At 46.2% G+C, this 21,573-nt stretch overlaps 1 protein-coding gene across 3 annotated transcripts in view; it reads right to left on the bottom strand.

Annotated features, from left to right (window-relative positions):
• Tmcc3 (transmembrane and coiled-coil domain family 3) overlaps positions 1 to 21,573 on the bottom strand; it is a 268,700-nt gene that overhangs the window by 146,673 nt on the left and 100,454 nt on the right. The window contains exon 2 of one of the 3 annotated variants that reach the window (XM_029542421.1): positions 7,352 to 7,468. The exons of the other annotated variants lie outside the window; for them this stretch is intronic. Within the exon in view, the coding sequence (XP_029398281.1) occupies positions 7,352 to 7,381 (30 nt within the window). The 5' untranslated portion in view covers positions 7,382 to 7,468. The remainder of the gene's footprint in view (positions 1 to 7,351; positions 7,469 to 21,573) is intronic. 3 annotated transcript variants of the gene reach the window in all.

Here is a 21,573-nt window from a genome sequence, read left to right on the forward strand (position 1 = left end):
ATCCCAGCACTTGGGAGGCAGAGGCAGGCGGATTTCTGAGTCCAAGGCCAGCCTGGTCTACAGAGTGAGTTCCAGGACAGCCAGGACTACACAGAGAAACCCTGTCTCGAAAAACCAAAAAAAAAAAAAAAAAGAATGGGCAGAGGAAGCCCTGTTACAGAGCTCAGCATCCATACATGGACAGCAGAAGACACCCCTGTCTGACCTGCCAGAGACATGCTTTAAACTGGAGATGACTCCCTCTTCTCACCCTATCCTAAAGTCAAGTATGTGTATGCCCTGCTATCTGGTGGCATCTGCCACCCATTTAAAGATTTAGATTTGGCAGGTTGCATATATAAGGGCATATATATATATATATATATATATATATATATATATTCTCCCTCTCGACACATTTTCCTAAATTGGGGTATGTAACCACCAGCAGCCGGGCTGTATTTGAGCAGCATAGCAAGCAAGGACTGAAATATGCAGATGCTGTATGTTCTGCCGGCTTGTTTGTCTGCCTAGAGAAGAGAGAGCCCACTTGGTCTTGGACCCAAGAGAGAACTGTGAGTAGCCTTTCCCATTGACTTGAGGACCCAAGAGAAGAGAGAAAGGAAAGCTGGCTATCCACTGTGTGACAGGGAGGTCTGGAGTTTGTCCTGCAGCATGGGATGCTACAGCCTCCACTGAGGTATTCATCACGTTGTTGTTAGAATTGTCACTAAACCTCCAGGAGCCTCGTGAATATTTGTAACCAGTGCCTCTAGCAAGGCACAGGAAGTTAGCTGGTGGCCCTTCTGAGTCCCTCTCTACCATTTTTTAAGAAGCAAAACTAACGGGCCACTGTCCTGGCAGCTGGGACTTGGCACCGTGTGTTTTGAGGTTGTAGGTGACCAGAAATTGCCCACGTCCAGCCAACTGCCTGTTTTCATATGATCTGTGATCTAAAGATGATTTTTAAATTATTGAATGATTGAAAGAAAGAGAGGAACATTTTACAGCATGTGAAAATTACATGAGATTCAAATTTCAGTGCCTATAATGATATTTTATCGGCATGCCTTTCCCCCCTTATTTACATACTGTGAGAGGCCGCTCTTTACTGCAGCTGCTGGGATGAACGGGTACATTGACACATGTCCACAAAGCCTAAAGCACGTATGTCTCACCTATTGTTATGGTTTGGCTAAGTGTCCCCTCGAGGCCTGCGTGTTAAAGGTTTGGCTCCACCCCCAGGCACTATTAGGAGGCAGTGAATTCTTTAAGAAGTAGAATCCAAGCTAGATATATTTTTGGTTATATAAGGTATGTACCTGATGAATGCTGGGACCCTGCCCCCACCTCTTCCCTTTTGCTCCCTAGATCCATGGAAGGAAGTAGCTAACTGACCCAGGTATCTCTGCCATGATGTTCGTTCTGTATTACCAAATCCAGCAAGCTGAAACTTACAAAGCCGTGAGTCATAGACAACTTTTTATGTTGAGCACCTCAGGTGATTTTGTGAGCAGAATGGGACACACCCACCCTAGAAAAAGTTCACTGATCCTTGACAAAGAAACCCGCCTCTATCTCCACTGTTACAGTTTCCACTGTTGTGAAGAGACATCATGGCCAAGGGAACTCTTATAATGGACATTTAATTGAGGCTGACTTACAGGTTCAGAGGTTCAGTCTATTATTATCATGGCAGCATCCAGGCAGACATGGCACTGGAGGAGCTGAGGGTTCTACATCTCGATCCAAAGGCTGACAGAAGACTGGCTCTCATGTGGCTAGGAGGAAAGTCTCAAAGCCCACCCCCACAGTGACACACTTCCTCCAACAAGGCCACACCTCCTAACAGTATCACTTCCTGTGGCCAAGCATAGGCAAACCACCACATCTACCATACCGTTCCAAAGTGCAGGGGTCAAGATGAGAAATGGGTGGGCATCTGTTCTAATCTCATTTCTACAAGTCATCTAGATCATTCATCAGAAACATGGAAAGTTAAGATCTTATCCAATAGACCATGTAGGAAGGGAGAGCTTCTCACACACTCTCAGGAAGAACACCGCATGAGGACTTTAAAGAAAGTTAGAGGAAAAGGAGGAGGAGGAGAAAGTGGAGGAGAAGGAGGAGGAAATGGAGGAGGAGGAAGTGGAGGAGGAGGAAGTAGAGGAGGAGGAGGAGGAGAGGAAGAGGAAGAGGAGGAAGAAGAAGAGGAAGAGGAGGAGGAGGAAGTGGAGGAGAAGGAGGAAGTGGAGGAGGAGGAAGAAGTGGAGAAGGAGGAGGAAGAAGTGGAGGAGGAGGAGAAGGAAGTGGAGGAGGAGGAGAAGAGGAAGAGGAGGAAGAAGAGGAAGAGGAGGAGAAGGAGGAGAGGAAGAGGAGGAAGAAGAAGAGCAGGAGGAAGTGGAGGAGGAGGAAGAGGAGGAGGAGGAGAAGGAGAAGAAGAAGAAGAAGAAGAAGAAGAAGAAGAAGAAGAAGAAGAAGAAGAAGAAGAAGAAGAAGAAGAAGAAGAAGAAGAAGAAGTAGAAGTAGTAGTCGAAGTTAATTAAAGGTAAATTACCACTCACACTTAATGGCTCTTGTACTGTTCAGCAGTTAGCATCTCTAAGAATTGTCATCACTGAAACAGAAGCATCAGGCTGTACATAGGAACAGGGGCTGGGTGTAAAGAAAAGGGCCAGGGCCAGGAGCAGGCCAGCAACCCACCTGGGAAATGCAGGGAGGCAGTCAGAGCTCCAGATGAATATGGCGGTCAGTGGCCAATTCAAGTCTCCAAGGGGCACAGCAGGCATTCCTGACAGAAAGTGGCATTCCCTAGGGTAGGACCGGTGGCGCTACCACACCATACTCTTTTGGTTTTCCAGGTGGAGGCAAAGATAGCCGTATGACAGTTGGGTCTCGTTTTCGAAGATGAAATATGTGTTCTCTTGGTCAGTAAAGTGCAACCCTCTTGGTGTCCATTAGTAACACTGATACTATGTTTTAGTAATCATGCCATCTGGAGACAATCTTGAAAAGTCAATTTTTTGTTAATTAACCCAATTCTAAGGCCTGTTCTGTGAGCACTGCCCAGCCTCCTCTACCCCCTTTAATGAAAATTGCCTTTCCACAGGCTGATTTCTTCTCTAATTAAAAGCATTCAGGACTACAGAAGTGGGGGGAACACTAGAGCTGTGTATCTGCAGGGCTTGTCAAGACTGACAGACAGAGGTCGAGGTTGAACCTCTTGAGGTCACCATAGAAAACCCAAGGGCCTTGTTCTCCACATGCCAACTATCCTTTAATAAGTCTTAAGACATCACTTTAAAGAGTATTGAACTACTAGGCAGCTGCGGCTGTCCATGTTTCACGGAAGTTTTGTTCCTGTCATTGCTGTGCGTATGAGCCCCTCACGCATGCTTTGGATCCTTTCCCCAGAACCATACACCCCAAGGAAATGTATCTCCTGGATTCTTACTGCAAGGGCAGGGACCCTAAAGTGAGGAATAGGATGGGTGTACGGGTAAGCCTTGAAGAGGCTTTAAAATGGGTCAGGAGCACCCAAGTAGTTTCAGTTTTTTCCTTCTTCCAGATTCACCAGTATGCTCACAGTCAGATAACTCCTGTAGAATGCCTTCCCTCTGTGGAGGATGTGCTGAACAGGTTTTTTTTCTCAGTATACACACAAAAAAAGACAAGTTTTAAAATTATAATTTAGCTTGTCCTAGAAAAAGAAGGCAAATATTTGAGAGGATTACAATAGTATTACAATAGTGTGTGTGTGTGTGTCTGTCTGTGTCTGTGTGTGTGTGTGTGTCTGTCTGTGTGTGTGTCTGTGTGTGTATGTGTCTGTGTGTGTTGTCTGCTTATGTGTGTCTCCCCTGAGAGATGAATCACGTGCTCTGTCTATACCTTCCATGCCTTTGCTTACTTGCCTGCAATGACTTCGCCCAGATAAGAGCCAGCTTGGAGGTCTCTAGGCAACCTGCCTGAGAAGAAGTTCTGGTTAACCCCACCAACCACCTCATTTGCAGGGGCATAGTCGTGGTGAAGGCACTTGCTCGCCTGGAAGCCTTTTCTGCAGTTCTGGAAAATTCTGATCCCTTCTTATCTCGAAGGACTAATCTGCTTCTTATCGCTAAGCTTCGGTAAACTGCATCTCACGGTGGGGCCCCGTGGGGATTCCGAGCTGTCATGCAGCCTTTATCTTTCCACCTACCCAGCAGCGGAGAGGAGAGCTCTAAATGTGACAGAATTACGAACCAGGAGTAAAGGATTCCCAAGGGCTGAATTCCTGTCTCCAAGGCACTAGGAACATCCTACACAAAATGTAAAACACAAATCTCAGGCTTTCCTGAAATTTCTCCTTTTTTTTTCCTTTTTTTTTGCTGAGAACAGGAAAATGATAGGTAAGTATCTAGCAACTGCTGCCAGATCTGGCCATCAGAGAAAATAAAATGGGAAAAGAAAATGAAAAGCAAAGCATAAAATACAGCCAAGGGAGGGAACACACACACACAAACACACACACATGCATATACATACACACATATGCACACATAAACACACATGCATGCACACTCATAAGCATGCAAACACATACATACATATACACACACATGCACACACATATACACATACATGCACACACATATGCACACATGCACACACAAAGACACATACATGCCCCCCACATACACAGGTNACATATACACATACATGCACACACATATGCACACATGCACACACAAAGACACATACATGCCCCCCACATACACAGGTACATACATATGCACACATGCACACATACACACATGCATACCCAAACACACATGCATGCACACACATACACAGGTACATACATATACACACATACTCACACAAACACACATACATACACACACATACATATACATATGCACACACAAACACACATGTGGGGCGAAGAGGAAAGAATAGGTTGCCACCCTTCCTGAGTCTTCTGAAACAGACATGTGATTGCTTTGGAGGCAGTTCTAGACAACACAGGAATTCCTGGAAGTTCAACTGAGGAGAGAACAATTAATTCCATTTCCCCCCACGCCCCCAGAGTCATCCCACACCGGCTCTATTTCTAGGCATGCGTGTACACAGAGATTCACAGATTGTTCTGCTGACCCGGGGCAGCAACAGTTGCTCCACTGACCAGAGCTCCAGTTTGTTTTCCCAGGTCTGATTTCTTTTCCAGTCACTCTGGAAAAGAATAACCGGATGATCGGCACAATAAAACAAAAAAACCTTTCTATTGGGCTGGGCCGAGTGGTCCAGATCACCTCCAATCAGCTTCTTTCATGTGCGTCCCTCTTTCTGCCTTTCTGACGCTGCAATGTGTGAACAGCTCTCCCGAGCAGTCCTCAGACCCAGGAGACCTAGGTCTGTCACACGGGAGCAATGTTAGTCACCTCAGTGCTCAGAGTGCCCTCAAGGCCAGGGACAGTGCTGTGAGTGAGGTGGGTACTAGACACACACATACACACACACACACACACATACACACACACAAAATTTCAGAATTCATCATTTAAAAGAGGCAATAGTATATAATATTGCTGAGGTCTACCACACTGACATTTATTCCAAAATAGTGTGTGATTGTTTGCACCGAAGTGAAGAAGAAATGTGGGTTTTCAAGAGCTTTTGGATTTTAGAACTGCAGAAAAGTGAACTGTAGGTTTGTAACAATGGACATCTCACGAACATGCTGTTCCGGGCATGGTTCCACGTTTCCAGTAGGCCTTGCAGGGCACAGTGCACATCCTTGGTCTGACATATCCATATATACTTGTGTAATATATTTCACGTGAGAGAAATCTCATTCCTCAAGACAATCCCACAATGTATCACGGTTGTCTCACAGAGTGTACAATGAGCACACGGAGAAGAGACACAGTGTAAAACCGGTTACTGACTAGGTGAAATGTGAACACACACTGGCTACCCAGAGCTGGGAGGGTGGATACAGCTGGACACACATCTGCTAAGGTGGCCTGGTCACTTCCTCTAGAACTGCCTGACTCTGTGCTCCTTTCCAGCATTGCTTCTACACAGCCTCAGTGTCTACAGACAGAACACTACGGTGTAGACTCCTTCCCAGGGACACATAGGCAGGAGAGGGACAGGTTCAGAGCAAAATCATGGCTACAACAAACCCCTGGAGAGTTGGGACCAGGAACTGCAGCCATTCTCTTTCAAGATCCCTGGTCTGTAAAATGTGAATGTGGTCCGGGCAGGATTACACAGAGCCTACATGTTTAAACACAGCAGGAGGCCTAATTTGTAAGAGTTTTCTCTTTACATAAAACATGCTATACACGCGGACAGTGGTCTGCTGAAATGCTCTGCAGCTGATAGACAATGGAGTGTGGCAAGAGTCATTTGGATATACATGAAATATATATTTTTTCTCTCCTATAGTAAGTACCCAGATTTCTATTTGATAACTGGTATTCCTCTTAGCTGCTATAACTCTGCAGTATACACACATGAGCTTGCGTGCGCGCGCACACACACACACATATGCACTCACATACATCCATACACACACATTAATCTCATTTATTTTTACATTACTTATTGGTTACCATTTGGATTATTAATACAAGCTGATGTGGCAAATAAAAAATTAACTGGTGCTTACTGTGTAACTATGATGGGCCAGGCCCTTAGTAAACAGATATTAGTCGAGGCAGACACGATTCACATCCTTCGAGCACACACAGTGGAAGTGGAGAACAAAATGAAAACAACGAGTGTTACCAACCAAGGACCAGGAGGGTAGCAGAGAGAGAACTGTGCCCTGGGCTTCAACCAATTAGTGATCGGAACCGAAGTGGAACGAAAATTAATTTTACATGAGCTGCTCGAGTTTAATCCCAATAAATTTGTATCATAAAACTGAGCTATGGAGAAGGGTTGCCAGTATAACCATTAAAGAGAGGAACAGGGTCTTCGTGTACACAGCCAGTCACCCTGACACATGTTCACACGTCGAACATGCCTACCCAGGCTCGTGATTGTGATTAGCAGAAGATTAGCCCAATCTGCGTACACATTATAAGTGTCTGATTAAATTGCTCAAGACTGGAAAAACTAATAGGAGAGACTATTTTTTTGTTTTGTTTTTTTTTTTCTGAATACGATCCCACCAGTACCTTGCCCCGCTGCTCAGAGTCAAGGTTGTCCGATGAGAGCTGCACTTAGCTGAAAGTGGTTTGTAGAAGAGTGGTGAAGTGCATTTGAATGTCAGGAGTGGAAAGAGGAAAGAGCAGTGCTAGGGGGATTTTCGCAGCAGTAAGCAGGCAAGTACTCAGTCAGCTGGTGGGAATATGGAAGAGCCCTGAGTGTGGGGTTCACTAACCTTCATTCCTTCTTTTCTCATTAACATCATCCCGATTTTATTCAGGACGCTAATATGCCTTGTTCAATATACTCTTCTCGGCCCCCTTGAAGTTGCCGATGGCCATGTACGATGGTTCTGGTGAGGGAAAAAAAAAATAAACCCAGTAAACATCTGTTTTGTTATTTCCTAATAAAAAAAGATACAGTTGATGAGGAAAGCCCTTCACCCCTTTCAACACAGACTCAATGGCTGGGACTTAAGCCACCTGTTATCACCATGGCAACAGAAACCAGCGTGTTGAGTGGCTCTGATGAGGATCTGAACTAGCCTACCTCCAGATCTGCCATCATGTTAGAGAAATACACACCCGCTTGTTTCAGTCACTGTTCTTGGACTTTTCTGTGGTTTGCAACCAAACGTTCCCAACAGAGCATCCAGGACAGAAGGTTGTACTTGAGAGCCCGAACCTTAGGCAACGTCACCATAGAGACTGAGCATCTTCCACAATTAGCAGTGTGTGTGGGTACCAGGAAGCAACCAGTCTGTTGCACCATGAAATGTGGACCAGCATGGGATGCCAAAGCAGGATGGCCACCGAGACTGCCAGTTGTCCCAGGGCACACACACTCTACTTTCTCTTCCACCAACTGAGTCCCGAGTTTGTTCCCACATGGCACACACGTGTCCCTCTCCAGCCTTACATACAAGTACTTCCCATTTCAGACACCTTGGCAAAGACCAGTGAAAGAAGGGTAAGTTGATCTAGGACCTGCACACTGTGTAGACAGCTCAGCTGTTTCTAACTCCACCCAAGAGACAGGAAATTTCTGTATGGAACACAGACAGGCATGTGATCAACTGACTTTAGAGCATGTTCAATTGTATTATCAGCACCTTCTGACCTCTTTGGTCCTCGGTAAAGCCTTGCCTTGGTTATATACATATATACACACATACATTTGTGCATACATACACACACTTGTTGTGTATTGTGTTATTTGGTGGATATACATGTTCATGTGGGTTGTCCCAGTTACGGTTACTATTGCTATGTTGAGATACCATGACAAAGCATACATTGCTATGCATACTATGTACAACCAAAAGCAACTTGTGGATTTATTTGGCTTACATGCCACAGTCTATTGAGGGAAGCCATGGCAGGAACTCAAACTGGGCAGGAACCTGGATGCAGGACCTGGCGGAGGCCGTGGAGGAGTGCTGCTTACTGGCTTGCTCTTCATGGCTTGCTTGGCCTGCTTTCTTATGGAATCCAGGACCACTAGCCCAAGGGTGGCCCAAACCACCCTACAGCCCAATCTTATAAAGGCAGTGTTTCGTTTTGTTTTGTTTTGTTTTGTTTTATTGAGGTTCCCTCCTCTCAGATGACCATAGCTTCTGCTAAGTAGACATAAAACTAACCAGTGCATGGGCATATAAGTCTATGTGTGATTGTATGTGCACACATATGTTGTGCCTGTGTGTAGAGGTCAATGTCATAATTTCTTCAATTACTCTCCATGTTTACCTATTTCTTTTAAAAGACTGTGCGTGTGTACATGTACGTGCATCTGTGCCTCTGTGTGTGTGTGTGTGCCTGAAAGAAGATAATAGAAGGTCTCTAGGAGCTGGAGTTACAGGTGGTTATGAACTGTGGGCGCTGGGAAATGAAGCTGGCTCCTCTGTCAGAGCAGCAGGCTTTCCTAAGCACTGAGCTTGCTCTCCAGCACCCCACCTTTATTTTTGAGAAAGGATTTTTCACCAAACCTGACAGCTCGTGAATTTGTCTGGGCCAGCTGGCCAATGATCTTCAGGGATCTGCCTGCCCCCATCTGGTGCCAGTGTGGTCACTGCAGGCTTTTTTTTTTTTTTTTTTTCCTTTCTTAAGAGGACAAAATGAATAAGAGTTCCCATATTACAGTTTGGATCTCTCTGAGAGCAGGGTACATTTAGAAACTATAAATGGTTCATGAAAGTCTAATATAAAATTACACAGAAGGGCAGGGGAGCATTTTGTAGATCATATATCAAAGCGCGTGCGAGACTTTCTTTCCAACGGCCATGAGGAGCCACCGAGGGAGTACAAACGCACTGCTGCCATAAACCAGATCTTTTATTTAGCGACATCACAGGGCTGCACTCTGGGGAAGCACAGTACAAGGTGGCGCAGGGCCAGTGCCACTGGTAAGAAACGAGGCAGCCCTGAGTGAGAGCCGTGGCAGAAGGCAGATTTGAGTCTTTAGCAAAGGGTTTAATGACAGATTGGATCTAAGGGATAAGGAGCAAGGAATTATAGTGATTCCCAGATCTGACGGGTGGTTTACCGTGCTGCCCACCCGAAGCAGAAACGCAAGAGGGTCGGGAGGGCTGAGAAACACGTGACCTTGTGCACCATGGGACAGTTTCTGGGGTGATCACCAGGCAATGGGGTCAGGCAGCGGATCTGAGCAGTTAACTATTCTGAATGCACGGAGGCCAGCCAATGAAAAGGCACAAAGTAAAAAGATGCCAGAGCGGGACCTCGGAGGAATGGTGGAACAGCAGCCGCCATGAAGGAGAAAATGATATGGCCGGAGAAGAGGAAAGCAAGCCACAGAGGAAGCACTATCACGGGTTAGTACGAAATGTCTCCCACAGGTGGGTCTTTATCAGACACTTGTTCCCTCGGCAAGGGACGGGGTCTGGAAACCAGTAGGGAGGGCCCAGCTGGAGAAAAGAAGTCCCCTTGAAGGTTACACCTCATCCCCTGGTCGCTTCCTCATGTTCCAGTCCCTGTCTGAGATGAGTTCAAAGCCCTCTCTACCCACATTGCCACTCCACGGTTAGCCCCAAATCAACAGATCCAAGTGCTATGGACTGAAATCTCTGCACCCGGGCACCAAAACAAACTTGGGCTGTCTATGTCAGAGATCTAGTAATAAGCACATAACGGTAAATACCACAAGTTGGGTAGGAGAGTATAGTGGGAAGTGCAGCCAGGACCAGTCTAAAAGACTGGATGCTGACATCCTTGATGTTACAGAGCTCTGCTCATGGTTGGGACCTTAAGAAGGATAAAGGCCACCATGGGCTTGAGCTCTTGAAAGGCAGAGGTGAGGCCGACCTGTAAGAGTCACAGCATGCCACTTGTCCCCAATGTTACCATTCAGAGCTCATGCCATAAAGTCTTTGCCTCCAGCCTGTGAGAGGTGGGGCTTTGTAGGAAATTTTTGGACCAGAGAGCTTCTCCTCTTTGTTGCTCCTGGCCATCAAGTGGTGAGCATCTTCATGCCCCAGTCATGCTCCCGACCTGATCTCCCTCGGCTCCAGAGGCCCCCAAACCATAGACCCAAATGACTACGCAGGGAAGGGTCTAAAACTATGAGCGTGGATAAGCTTTTCCTGGACCGATTTTATCGGTCATTGTGTTGAAGCAGCAGACAGCAGAGAAACGCACCCTGCCGTATGGATTGGAACGTGGAACTGAGAGGCTGGGAAGGCATCCACACTGGCGACCGATTCTTTAATGCCACGGCTGCGTCTACTCGGTGTGTCTTACTTAGAAATATAAATTCCCAAAATATATCCAGCAAGGGGGGGAGGGGGTGAGAGCTACAAAAGGCTGTATTACCTGACAGGATGAAGAATGTGCTAAATGAAGATACAACAGGAGGCTGTGGGAGCTCAGGAGAAGGGGAGATTAATTTTGGCTGGGTGGAAAAGCGCCTATTCCATAAGGCAGGTGGCATCCGAGCTGGCACTTTAAGGACTGGGCTGCTTTCATAGAGAAGGAAAAGAGTGCTCTCTAGCTGAAGGAAGGGAGCCAGCAAACAAACAAACAAACAAACAAAGTAAAGGGAGCGCCAGAGAAATGGAGGCAGTCCCTATTCAGCTGGTTAACTCTTATGTGTCCCCCACCTCTCTAGAGTCAGGAAGCCTTTTTGCCCTGTGGCCACGCCCACCACGGCCCCTCCCACTCTGTTGATTGGCCTGCATCTCTCACCAGACATTTGCAATTGTGTTTCTCTGTACTTCCTATGCCGCGCACAAAGCCTGGGTCTACCAAGAGCTCAAAGCTGTTTCCCCCCAGCTCGGGCAGAGCATCTGGGGGAAGAGGAGGAAGCCACTTTCCCTTTACAGACGGGAGTTAGGGTGGGGTCCTCGGTGGGGGATGTGCTCATAGTCTGGCTTAGAGTGATGACTCACAGGAGTGAGAGGAGTAGAACTTTTTAAAAGAGTTGAACTGGCATATGCACAATCTAAAGTTAACACTTCCGGCTCTGGGGAGATGGCTCAGCGGTTAAGAGGACTGGATGCTCTCCCAGAGGGCCCTGGGTTCAGTTCCCAGCACCAGCAGTAATTCCAGTTCCAGGGGATCCAATACCCTCTTCTGGCCTTCTCACATAGCAGGCATGCATATGGTGCACAAATATCTGTGCAAGCAAAATACCCATATGCAAAAAATAAATAAAAAAAACCTAAAGTTTACATTTTAGCCAGTTTTAAGCGTACACTTCAAGCTTATTCTTCAACCCAAACACACTCCACCTCCCCTAAACCACACCCATCTCCCTCTCGGGGCCATGGCAACCACCGTTTTATTTCTGTCTCTACCACTGTTATTATTCCAGGTACTTTATACAGTGGGATCATATGACATTTGTTCTCTTGTGAATAATACATACTTTAAAGTGCTTTAATCAACACACTACTAAATTATCTCCGCAGATGTTGATGGGAGCAAGCATGTATGTGTTGCATGGTAAGCATATCAGATGCTGGATGGGACGGAATCGTCAGATTGGAATAAATTTTGGTTTTCTTCCGCCATCCTGCCTAGGACAGGAGAGGGGCTCAGATGTAGAGGAGCTTCACTGCAGAAATAAGAAGCGACACTAGCTTTGTCAATGTGAGTAAACTTCGTGTTCCCATTACCGGACTAATTTTTATTGAACACCTACTGTGTGCTGAGTCTCTTACATAGACCTGTTCTTTTCATCATCCCAACAGTTCTGTGTAGAGGAGACACTAATAGCTCCCTATTTATGGCTGGCACAGAGAGGTAAGGTTAAGCAGCCTTCTTGCACTCACATAGACAGCAGGTCATCCGTCTGTTACAGGAACTCACAGACCACTGGGGGCACAAAGTACAGAAAGAGAAGGCATCAATTTCACTGTGTACTGAGTGCAAGGACAGAAATACACGTGAAGAGGTGGAGACCCTAGAGGGCAGCTAAAACCCAGGAATTTTCCTGGAGGAAACGATGCCTGTGGCCTTTTTGTTTTGAAGGCGTTACTATTGTGCAACAGAATGCACAGGTGTTGAGCAAGCTAACAACTACGCACCTGTGTCCTACCTCTAAAAGTCAAGATCTGGGATCTGGAGAGATGATTCAGCTTTTAAGAACATTGGTTCTTCTTTCAGAGGACCCGGGTTCTATTCTCTGCACCCACATGGCAACTCACAACCATCTGTAACTCCAGCCCCAGAAAACTCAGTGCCTTCTTCTGGCCTCTAGGGCCACTACACGTATGTGGTGCACAGACTTCCACACAAGCAAAATAACCATATGCACAAAAACAAAACAAAACAAAACACAACTGGAAAATTCCCTTGTGCCCCTTTCTTATTGATAGCTTGCCTTCCCTCAATTTCTGGGGCTTAACATCTGTGGTGGCTTAAATATGCTTGGCCCATGGGAAGTGGCACTATTCGGAGATGTAGCCTTGTTAAAGGAAGTGTGTCACTGTGAAGGTGGGACTTTGAGGATACACACACACACACACACACACACACATACACAGACTCAAGTCTGGCCAGTGTGACAGTCCCTTTCTGCTGCCTGCAGATCAAGAGGTAGAACTCTTGGCTCCTCCAGCACCAAGTCTGCCTGCATGTTTCCATGTTTCTCACCACGATGGACTGAGCCTCTAAACCTGTAAGCCAGACCCATTTAAATGCTTTCTTTTATAAGCGTTGCCTTGGTCATGGTGTCTCTTCACAGCAAAGAAACCCAAACTGAGAAAAACATCATAAATTAATTTTTTTGAGCTCTTAGATTTCATAAAAAGGGTTCCAGACTGTTCCGAGGTTCCAGGCTGTTCTGAGGTTCCAGACCATTCTGAATACATGCTTTTGTTCCAGTTTCCTTTCCTGAGCTGAGTCTTAATTAGCACAGAGCTAGCTAAGCAAAGGTGTGGTATGGAGAAACAAAGAGGTGATAAGTGGCCTGGTGCATGGGAACCAGAGTCTGGAGGGCTGGGAAGAAGCAGCAGGGATGGGAAGGAAGGACACACAGCTCATGGCTACTCATGAAGGGCTCCAATTTTATCTCAGGCAAAAGACTTACAGAAGTCTTAAAACAGCTACAATGTTTTATGAGATTATACACTGCATGCTACCCCATTTCAAGCACAAAACTCTTATGTCACAGGCATCTGTGGTTGTTTTAATATGCTTGGCCCAGGGAGTGGCACTATTAGGAGGTGTGGCCTTGTTGGAGCAGGTGTGGCCTTGTTGGAGGAAGTGTGTCACTGTGGGCCTGGGCTTTAAGATCCTCATCCTAGCTTCCTGGAAGCCAGTCTTCTCTGGGAGACCTTCAGACGAAGATGTAGAACTTTCAGCTCCTCATGCACCATGCCTGCCTGGATGCTGCCATGTTCCCGCCTTAATGATAATGGACTGAATCTCTGAACCTATAAGCCAGCTCCAATGAAATGTTATCCTTTATAAGAGATGCCTTGGTCCTGGTGTCTGTTCACAAGAGGAAAACCCTAACTAAGCATCCATGGTCTTAATTTTACAGATGACCATGTTGAGGCTCAGAAGTGTTCAATAAAATTTCTTAAGTGATGTGCAAGGAATTAAATGCAGCTGTGCTCTGCCATGCTCACCAGTAGAAAGCTCCTACAGAAGTGAAGGGAGGGGTCCAGCTGTAGCTCTGAAGGTCTTCCCTGGAAGGCAACAAATGGGCTGCAAGGGTGGAGGGTTGAGAAGCTCTGGGTGAGGACAGCAGGAGCCAGAGTGCAGCGTGAGGCATGAGACAGCTCTGGTACCCCTGCCTCTGTTGTGCACGGGATGTTAATGGCTCAACTAAATGTTCCCAGAGAGCGAGGGGTCTGGCTTGCTCTGGGGAAACAGATTTAAGAGATGTAACTATTATTTTCCCAAATTCTCCTTGGAGTCCGTTTCAACCCTGATGAAATGTCTTTATACTGGGCTTCAATAACCTTTCCATAACCAAGTACTCTGCAATCCCTAGGACGGGTTCCCCCCCCCCAGGATTACCAAAACACAGGCTTTTTATGTTTATCATTTTTGAAGCCAATTTACCCTGCCTCCCACGTCCCCCTCTGGTGCTGGATATCAAGCCTAGCACCACATACATGCTAGGTAAATATTCATCCACTGAGGTACGTCGCTAATCGTATTTCTTTTCCATTTCAGATCATCTCTGGTGGCCTAGAACAAACACTATTCCTGCCTCCGTTCACTGAGGCATGCGCTACCTTACCAGGTTCATGTCTTTCTACTTTCTTTTTTGAGACAGAACCCATCCCAGGCTGGCCTTGAACTCACTGTGTCCAAGAATTACCCTGAACTCGTGATCTTTCTACCTCTGCCTCCCCTGCACTGGGATGACAGCTGTGTATCACCACACGCATTTATGCCATGCTGGGGATTGAACTTTGGGCATCTTGCGTACCAGACTACCACTCTACAACTGAGCGACACCCCGAGCCCTTGTGTCTCCTTTTCTCACATCATGCCTTCTTTATTGAACCAAGGGAGACACTCCAAACTTAAATCCAATTCTGAGCTTAAAAATCTGCTCTAAAATGTAGTAGAAGTAATACTGGAGAGAAGACAGGTTGATAAGTTTTTAGTTTATTCACTTTGTTTTTATGTATGTATGTGCATCTCCATCAGTTTTTAGGTGTACCACATCTGTGCAGGTGCCCGCAGAGTCCAGAGGGCGTTGCATCCCCCGGAGCTTGAGTTACAGGTGGTTGTGAGCTGCCCTGTGGGTGCTGGGAACCCAGGTTGTGCTCTTAGACACTGCATTGCCTCTTCAGCTCCCAAAGGATATATTTTTTAAATTATCTTTTTTTTTTAATTTTTTGAGATTACAATGTAATTACATCATTTCTCCCTTCCTTTTCCTACCTCCAAACTCCCCACATACCTTTGTGCTCTTTCAGATTCGCAGTGCTTTTTTTTTCATTCATTGTTGCTACATATACATACATGTATATGTACATATACATGATATGCATATGTACACATATGTACATACATCCTTCTAAATGTGTAAATACAACCTGCTCGGTCTGTATAAAGTTGCATTGCATTCATGTGTTGAGGACTGACCATTTGTTGTTAGATAACCAACTGGTGTGCCCTTCCTGAGGAAGATGTTCCTCCTGCTCTCCACTTTCCTTAGCTGCCTGTAGGTCCCACTGAGGTTGAAATTGCCTTCCCTTCTCTTGGAAGGATCCTATGTTTTCTTCTCCCCTCTTTCTAACTCGGCACTACTTCCTTTGTAGATGCCCCCCCCCCCAAATGACATTCTTGTAGGACCCTCCGCAGAGGTGCTCCCTAACACACACACACACACACACACACACACACACACACACACTCGAAGCCAGGTGAGTGACCCTCGTGCTCTATGCCCACCCTCATGGTGCCAAGAATCTGGGTTGTAACCGCTTATGCACTGGACTCCTTCCAGAGCCTGTGTTAACTTGAGCCAAGGGCTTGCTCAACTTTGCATCCCTAATGGAGTTCTGGCAACGAATCTTTCTTCAGAAATGGATTAATGAATGAATGAATAAATGAATAAATGAATGAATGACTCTTCCACAAATATGTACAACCTCAAATATTAATGATTTAAATGGAGACACAGCACTTGGCGCCTGTGGGGGACAACATGGTGTGGGAGGAGGAGGAGAAAGTTAGGACGTGACAGTCAGAGAACATACATCCATGGTCAACGTGACAGGGTCCCCACAGAAAGCACTGCCACTTTTAAAAGCATGGTGGATGCGCTAATGTTGGTGCGGCAGGCATCGCCAGAGCCTGGCAAGCTCTGTCTCTCGGGAGGAGGGGCTTGGGATGTGCTTCTTGCTGCTGTGCCCTCTGATCTTCCTATGATGTGCACACATAAGCTAGGCACGGTGAAGAGGTGAGCAGAGCTTTAAAACCTCGAAATAACTTTCTATTTGCCTTGATGTAAACATTAAATGAGCGCTCGCGGTTTTGTATAAAACTGATATGTGCTCACTACAAAAAGAGTCTTCTTCTAAAAATTAAAAAGAGAAAGATTCTCATCTATAACCCCATCCTGAAGGACTTTAAATGTGGCTGGTAGAACATTAGAGAATCATTTGATCTAATGTCTATAGAAGACATTAAAATATATAAAACAAATCATTCCAACTATATAAGACTATATATATGTGTATATATATATGTATATATATATACATATATATATATATATATATGAAAATGAATCATTCCAAAATAAAATTTTGGAGTATTCCTTTCTAATTAAAAAAAAAGCCATCTACTCTTAAAAATAGCACTGATTATTGTGGGGACCCTGTCACATTGAACAAGGGCCTTTAGGTTCTCTGGCTGTCACATCCTAACTTCCTCCTTCTCTTTCCACACCATGATGTTGTCCCTGACAGGTGCTAAATGTTGTTTGGTTTTCTGCATCCTAACAGAACAGTGCCTAGAGTGTTACCGTGCAAGCTACTCAACAGTGGGGCCAGACCCTACTGGGTTGGCGGATCCTGAGACACAACTCCACCCTATCACCCTCGATTCCTCTAGGAGCCCCACCTTACAATTTAGGGACCTCAACTCAGGCCCAGCTGGAAGTCATGGCTCCAACACAGGAATGGATTTTAGGTTTAGCCGGTCTGAAGCAGCATTGGAGATTTTACTCAACATAGTATAAGGAGGAAGAGCAGTGTTTAGAAGGAGGGAAAGCCCCTGAGAACATGGACATGAGCTTCTCTAAGAGAAAGTTGCAGAGGATAAGACATACCTAAGCTCAGGTATGGGCCCTTTAAGAGAGTTGGAATTAACTGTTCAGTACAGAGCATCCTGGTGACTCTCGAGTTACATCTCAAAAGGTTGCTAAGAAACCCGTATGGTTTTCCTTTTTTCTCTTTTGAGAAGTGAGAGAAATGAGCTTGTTCTGGAGATCAATAACTGATTAATAAGTGACTAATTGACTCTCCCAGGAATGTGTACAACCTCAGGTGTTAGTCGTTTAAATGGGAACAACATTTAGCACTTTAGTGAGAATTTCGGTTTATGTTTTTAAAACCCGGTTATGTTGTGTGATTTTGTTTTTGTCTTGATCCCAGGTGTGGGATATGGGCTGCTTCAGATTGTCCACAGCCGCTGACTGTGATCTGTCTCGTGCTCTAGGAGGGGTGTGGCTTTTGCCAGCTGCAGATTGTTACATGTGGAATTCTGGGAACTCTTGAGGGTATACATTCGAGAGCCCCAGGAGGGTCTAAGGAGGCTGCTGCCCCCCCCCACACTACTGCTGGTTCCTGTTGCTACCGTTTGTCAAGTGGTCACGAGCAAAGAGCCAACAAGAAGAAATTGGGTATCCTGATGACGAAGGTTACACTTACAACGAGGAACTCGATGCCTATAATCAACAGGAAGGGACATCTAAGCCCCTTTCCCCCTCTAACCTTTCTCACCTACCTGGTGTTGGAGGTTGGAAGGGATCTGGGTGGAGAAGGGTGGTAGGTCTAAGAATACAAAAAGTACGCCCACATAGCACCTGTCAGGGAACACCATAAAGCATGAAGTGGACGGCCTTTGATTGTAATCTGATGAGGGAAAACCACCGGGAACCACCAGAGCATACACAAGACGTTTAGAATGGCCATGCCCTTTCCCTGCGACTGGGGCTTCAGAGGAGATCTCTAGACATTGTCTGGCTTACACTAGGGAGGAGAGACAGACTTTGAGCAGTTGGTAATTGTGCTGAGCTCTCGCACCTTTGCTGGCAGCGGGCAGATGCTTCAACTGGGTTTTTTGTGTGAGGGGCTGCCTTCCTCTTCCCCTGTTGTCAAGCTTGCTCTCCTGCCTTAATCTAAGGCTCATATCCACCCTCGTCTCCTTTGCAAAGCTTACTTAACACTTTATTAGCATCTTTTGCACACAGAGGTTGCATGTGACATTCTTTTGGACAACAGGGTAGTAAAGAAATGTCAGCAGCCCTTGCCGCCCTGTTCCCTCTGTGCCCCAGCAGAGGACTGGATGGATGAAGCTGGTGCAGCTCTTTCCAACCATGATGTGTCAAGCACTGGAGCGTTTGTGGGAACGTCTGAGATACTGGTCTTGATGCGACTGAATCAGTCCTGTTAGGTGAGAACCTTCCACCCCTACCTACTTCAGCCACTGTGAAATACTTATTAGCTACAGCCAAGTCTCTGCGGACACAAAATGGAACATAAACAGCTTTCACACCACTACACCTACTCTTCTATGACACCCTTTTAATGTCTGCATTAAAATGTCTACTCTCCAAGGGACGTATTACAATTCAACTTGTTGTTTATATGACTTTTTCCATTGAATTCTTTTAACAATGGATGGAGATTTTTTTCATACACAAAAATTTGTATATATCCATAATTGTTTTCTTAGGATAAACTACTGCAGATAGAATTTCTTAGCTAAAGGGCTTAAATCCCATTGAGGCCAATGACAGTATCCTCATACAGGGAATGGCTTTTTTTTTTTTTTTTTCCAGTTTAAAAAAAAAAAGGCTAATGCCAAAACTTTGTTACGATTTATTTCTTGTTTCTGTTACTTTGGTTCCTTTTACAACTACTTGCTGGCTTGACTTGTGACAGATAGTCAGGATGTGGCTTTTGCGGGACAGACAGCCGACTTCCATATTCTCATTCCTTTCTAAACAACAGAGCACTGCCTGGCAAGGCACTGCTCTCTAATCCACACACGTTTTCTTGTAGCCCTGTAGCCTAGCCTGGTTTCGGCAGAAGGTCCCTCAAACAAAAATCCACACAGAACATCAGTGCGAGCTGGGAGAACAGCTAAAACCCAAACGAATGGAAAATGGACCCCAGAGAGACAAGCTGATCTCTGGGAAGAATTTTAAAGGGATGGAGAGGAAGAAGAGAGGAAAGGAAGAAAGACGGCCACCAAAGGCAGAGCCCTATGACCCCCTCTAGGTGCTGGACTCTTGGGTTTCTATCTAACCAAGGTGTACCCTGTCCCTAGAGCCCCCTGCCTGGAAAGCCATCCCTGTCCGTGCCTGTTAAGGATCTTGCTGGTCCTTCATGGCTGTTTCAACAGGGCCTCCCAGAGGGGTCTTCTCCAGTCTCCAACTTTCTTGACGGCCATGTGTCTGTCCCCTGTAGCTTTCTCCAGAGTTCTAACCAATATCTGCAATGGCCTTGGGTATTGACATTAGGAGCAGCTCTGGCTACCCAGTGAGTGAAAGCACGCCTCACTTGGACCACATTATACTCTGTCTCGACAAACAACAGCAACAAACTATAAAAAGATGTTAAGATGGTTTTAAAGAAGCAGAGCGAAGGGACTGGAATGCTGTGTGTCTGCCATTCATTTCTCAAACCCATGCTTTCTGTGAATATATTAATATACTTCAGAGCAAATCTCAGCTCTCCCCACAGGAGCTTCGCCTGCATGTCTGTCTGTGCACCACATGTGTGCCCGGTACCCACAGAAGCCAGAAGAGGGGATTGCAAGCCCCGGGATGGAGTTACAGATTTGTGTGAGCTACCGTGTTCATGCTGAGCATCCTCTGAAAGAACAGTCAATGGAAATATGCAGGACACAGACACAGACCATGGACGGGGACAGACCATTGGCATGCCCGGGCTGATGGCTGCATGCTACTTTCTCTTTGCTGACCCGAGGGGAGTAGGAGGGCTTTCCAGTTAGTCTCTTGAAAACACACAGAGAGCGGGCAAAGCCTTCCATCCCTGTGGGAAGGCTTGGAAACCAAGCAACTGTGGAGAAGCACAGACTCCAGCCAGTAACAAGCCAGGTCCGGAGGACATCTCTGGCTGACACCGGGTTACTCCGCTCCTCACTTGTCTGGTTGCATAATTTCCTTGTTCCATTCTCTTGAGACCCCGGGACAAAGCCTTGCTTCCTGGTTGGCCCCTGCCTCTTCCTTTGCCTCACATTAACAAAGGAGGAGCACTCACTACTTAGGACTGGCGAGAAGTCACATTTGGTACAGCGGTGGATAGCTGGGGAGTCTCTGGGGGAGTTGGGAGAGGGAGAGGGGGTGTCAGGCACCCCGAGCCCAGCTAGTGATAAATGCACACGTGCAACCGGTACTTGCTGAAGCACAGTGCCCAAAAGAGGCAGCAAGGAATTAACTAACATCTTAGTGAATTGGAACTAAGGGCGCTGGAAGCTTCTAGAACGCTGGTATCTTGACTACTCAGGCAGTGTTCCGTGAACAACCTTGGACTTCTGAAGCAAGATGCAGCATGAGAACAAGCCCCGAGATCCGTTCTCCTCTCTTCACTCTCATCCTTTGTTGAGTTCTTCTCCCCAGAGGCAGTCATGGCCGACGGCAACTTAATACAGCTACATCTCTACATGTGGCCGACTTCATCCCACACTGCTCGTCTCCCTGAGCTCTCTGCCTCTAGGCATCAGAAGGTCCTCTTGCCTTCATCTTCAAGGCTGCTGGAGTCTACTCCCCTGCTTGACTGACTCCTACTTGTGGTACACATGTAACTGTCACTTATGCCCAGAAGCCTGCCGTCTGTCTCAGGGCGCATTGGGTTTGCTTTTCTTAGGATCTGTCATCCATCCCACTGAAAGCCGGTTCCTTTTTGTTTTTGTTTTTTTCTGAGCCTAATGAGTTTGGTGTTCTTGAGCCTCAGTTTCTGCACCTGTAAAAGGGGAGAGTAGTAACACCCGTCCATCTATTACGGCATACCTCATGAAGTGGCTGTGCCACTTAATCTTGTCAATTTGGTTGGATTGAGCAGTGCCTACATTAATACGGTATACCTCTGTGGGTGTGTTTCCAGAGAGCATTGATTAAGGCAGGGAGAGACATTCTGAGTGTAGGTGACATCATCCCATAGGCAGGGATCTGTACCAAATAAGGGACAAGAAGGTCAAGCCTGCTAGCACAGGCTCTCGCTTCCTTTCTGGTTCCCCTCTGCTGGGATGCACTAACACTGTCCCAGCCACGATGCAC

The sequence above is a fragment of the Mus pahari genome, chromosome 9 (assembly GCF_900095145.1).
Source record: "Mus pahari chromosome 9, PAHARI_EIJ_v1.1, whole genome shotgun sequence".
NCBI lineage: Eukaryota > Metazoa > Chordata > Mammalia > Rodentia > Muridae > Mus > Mus pahari.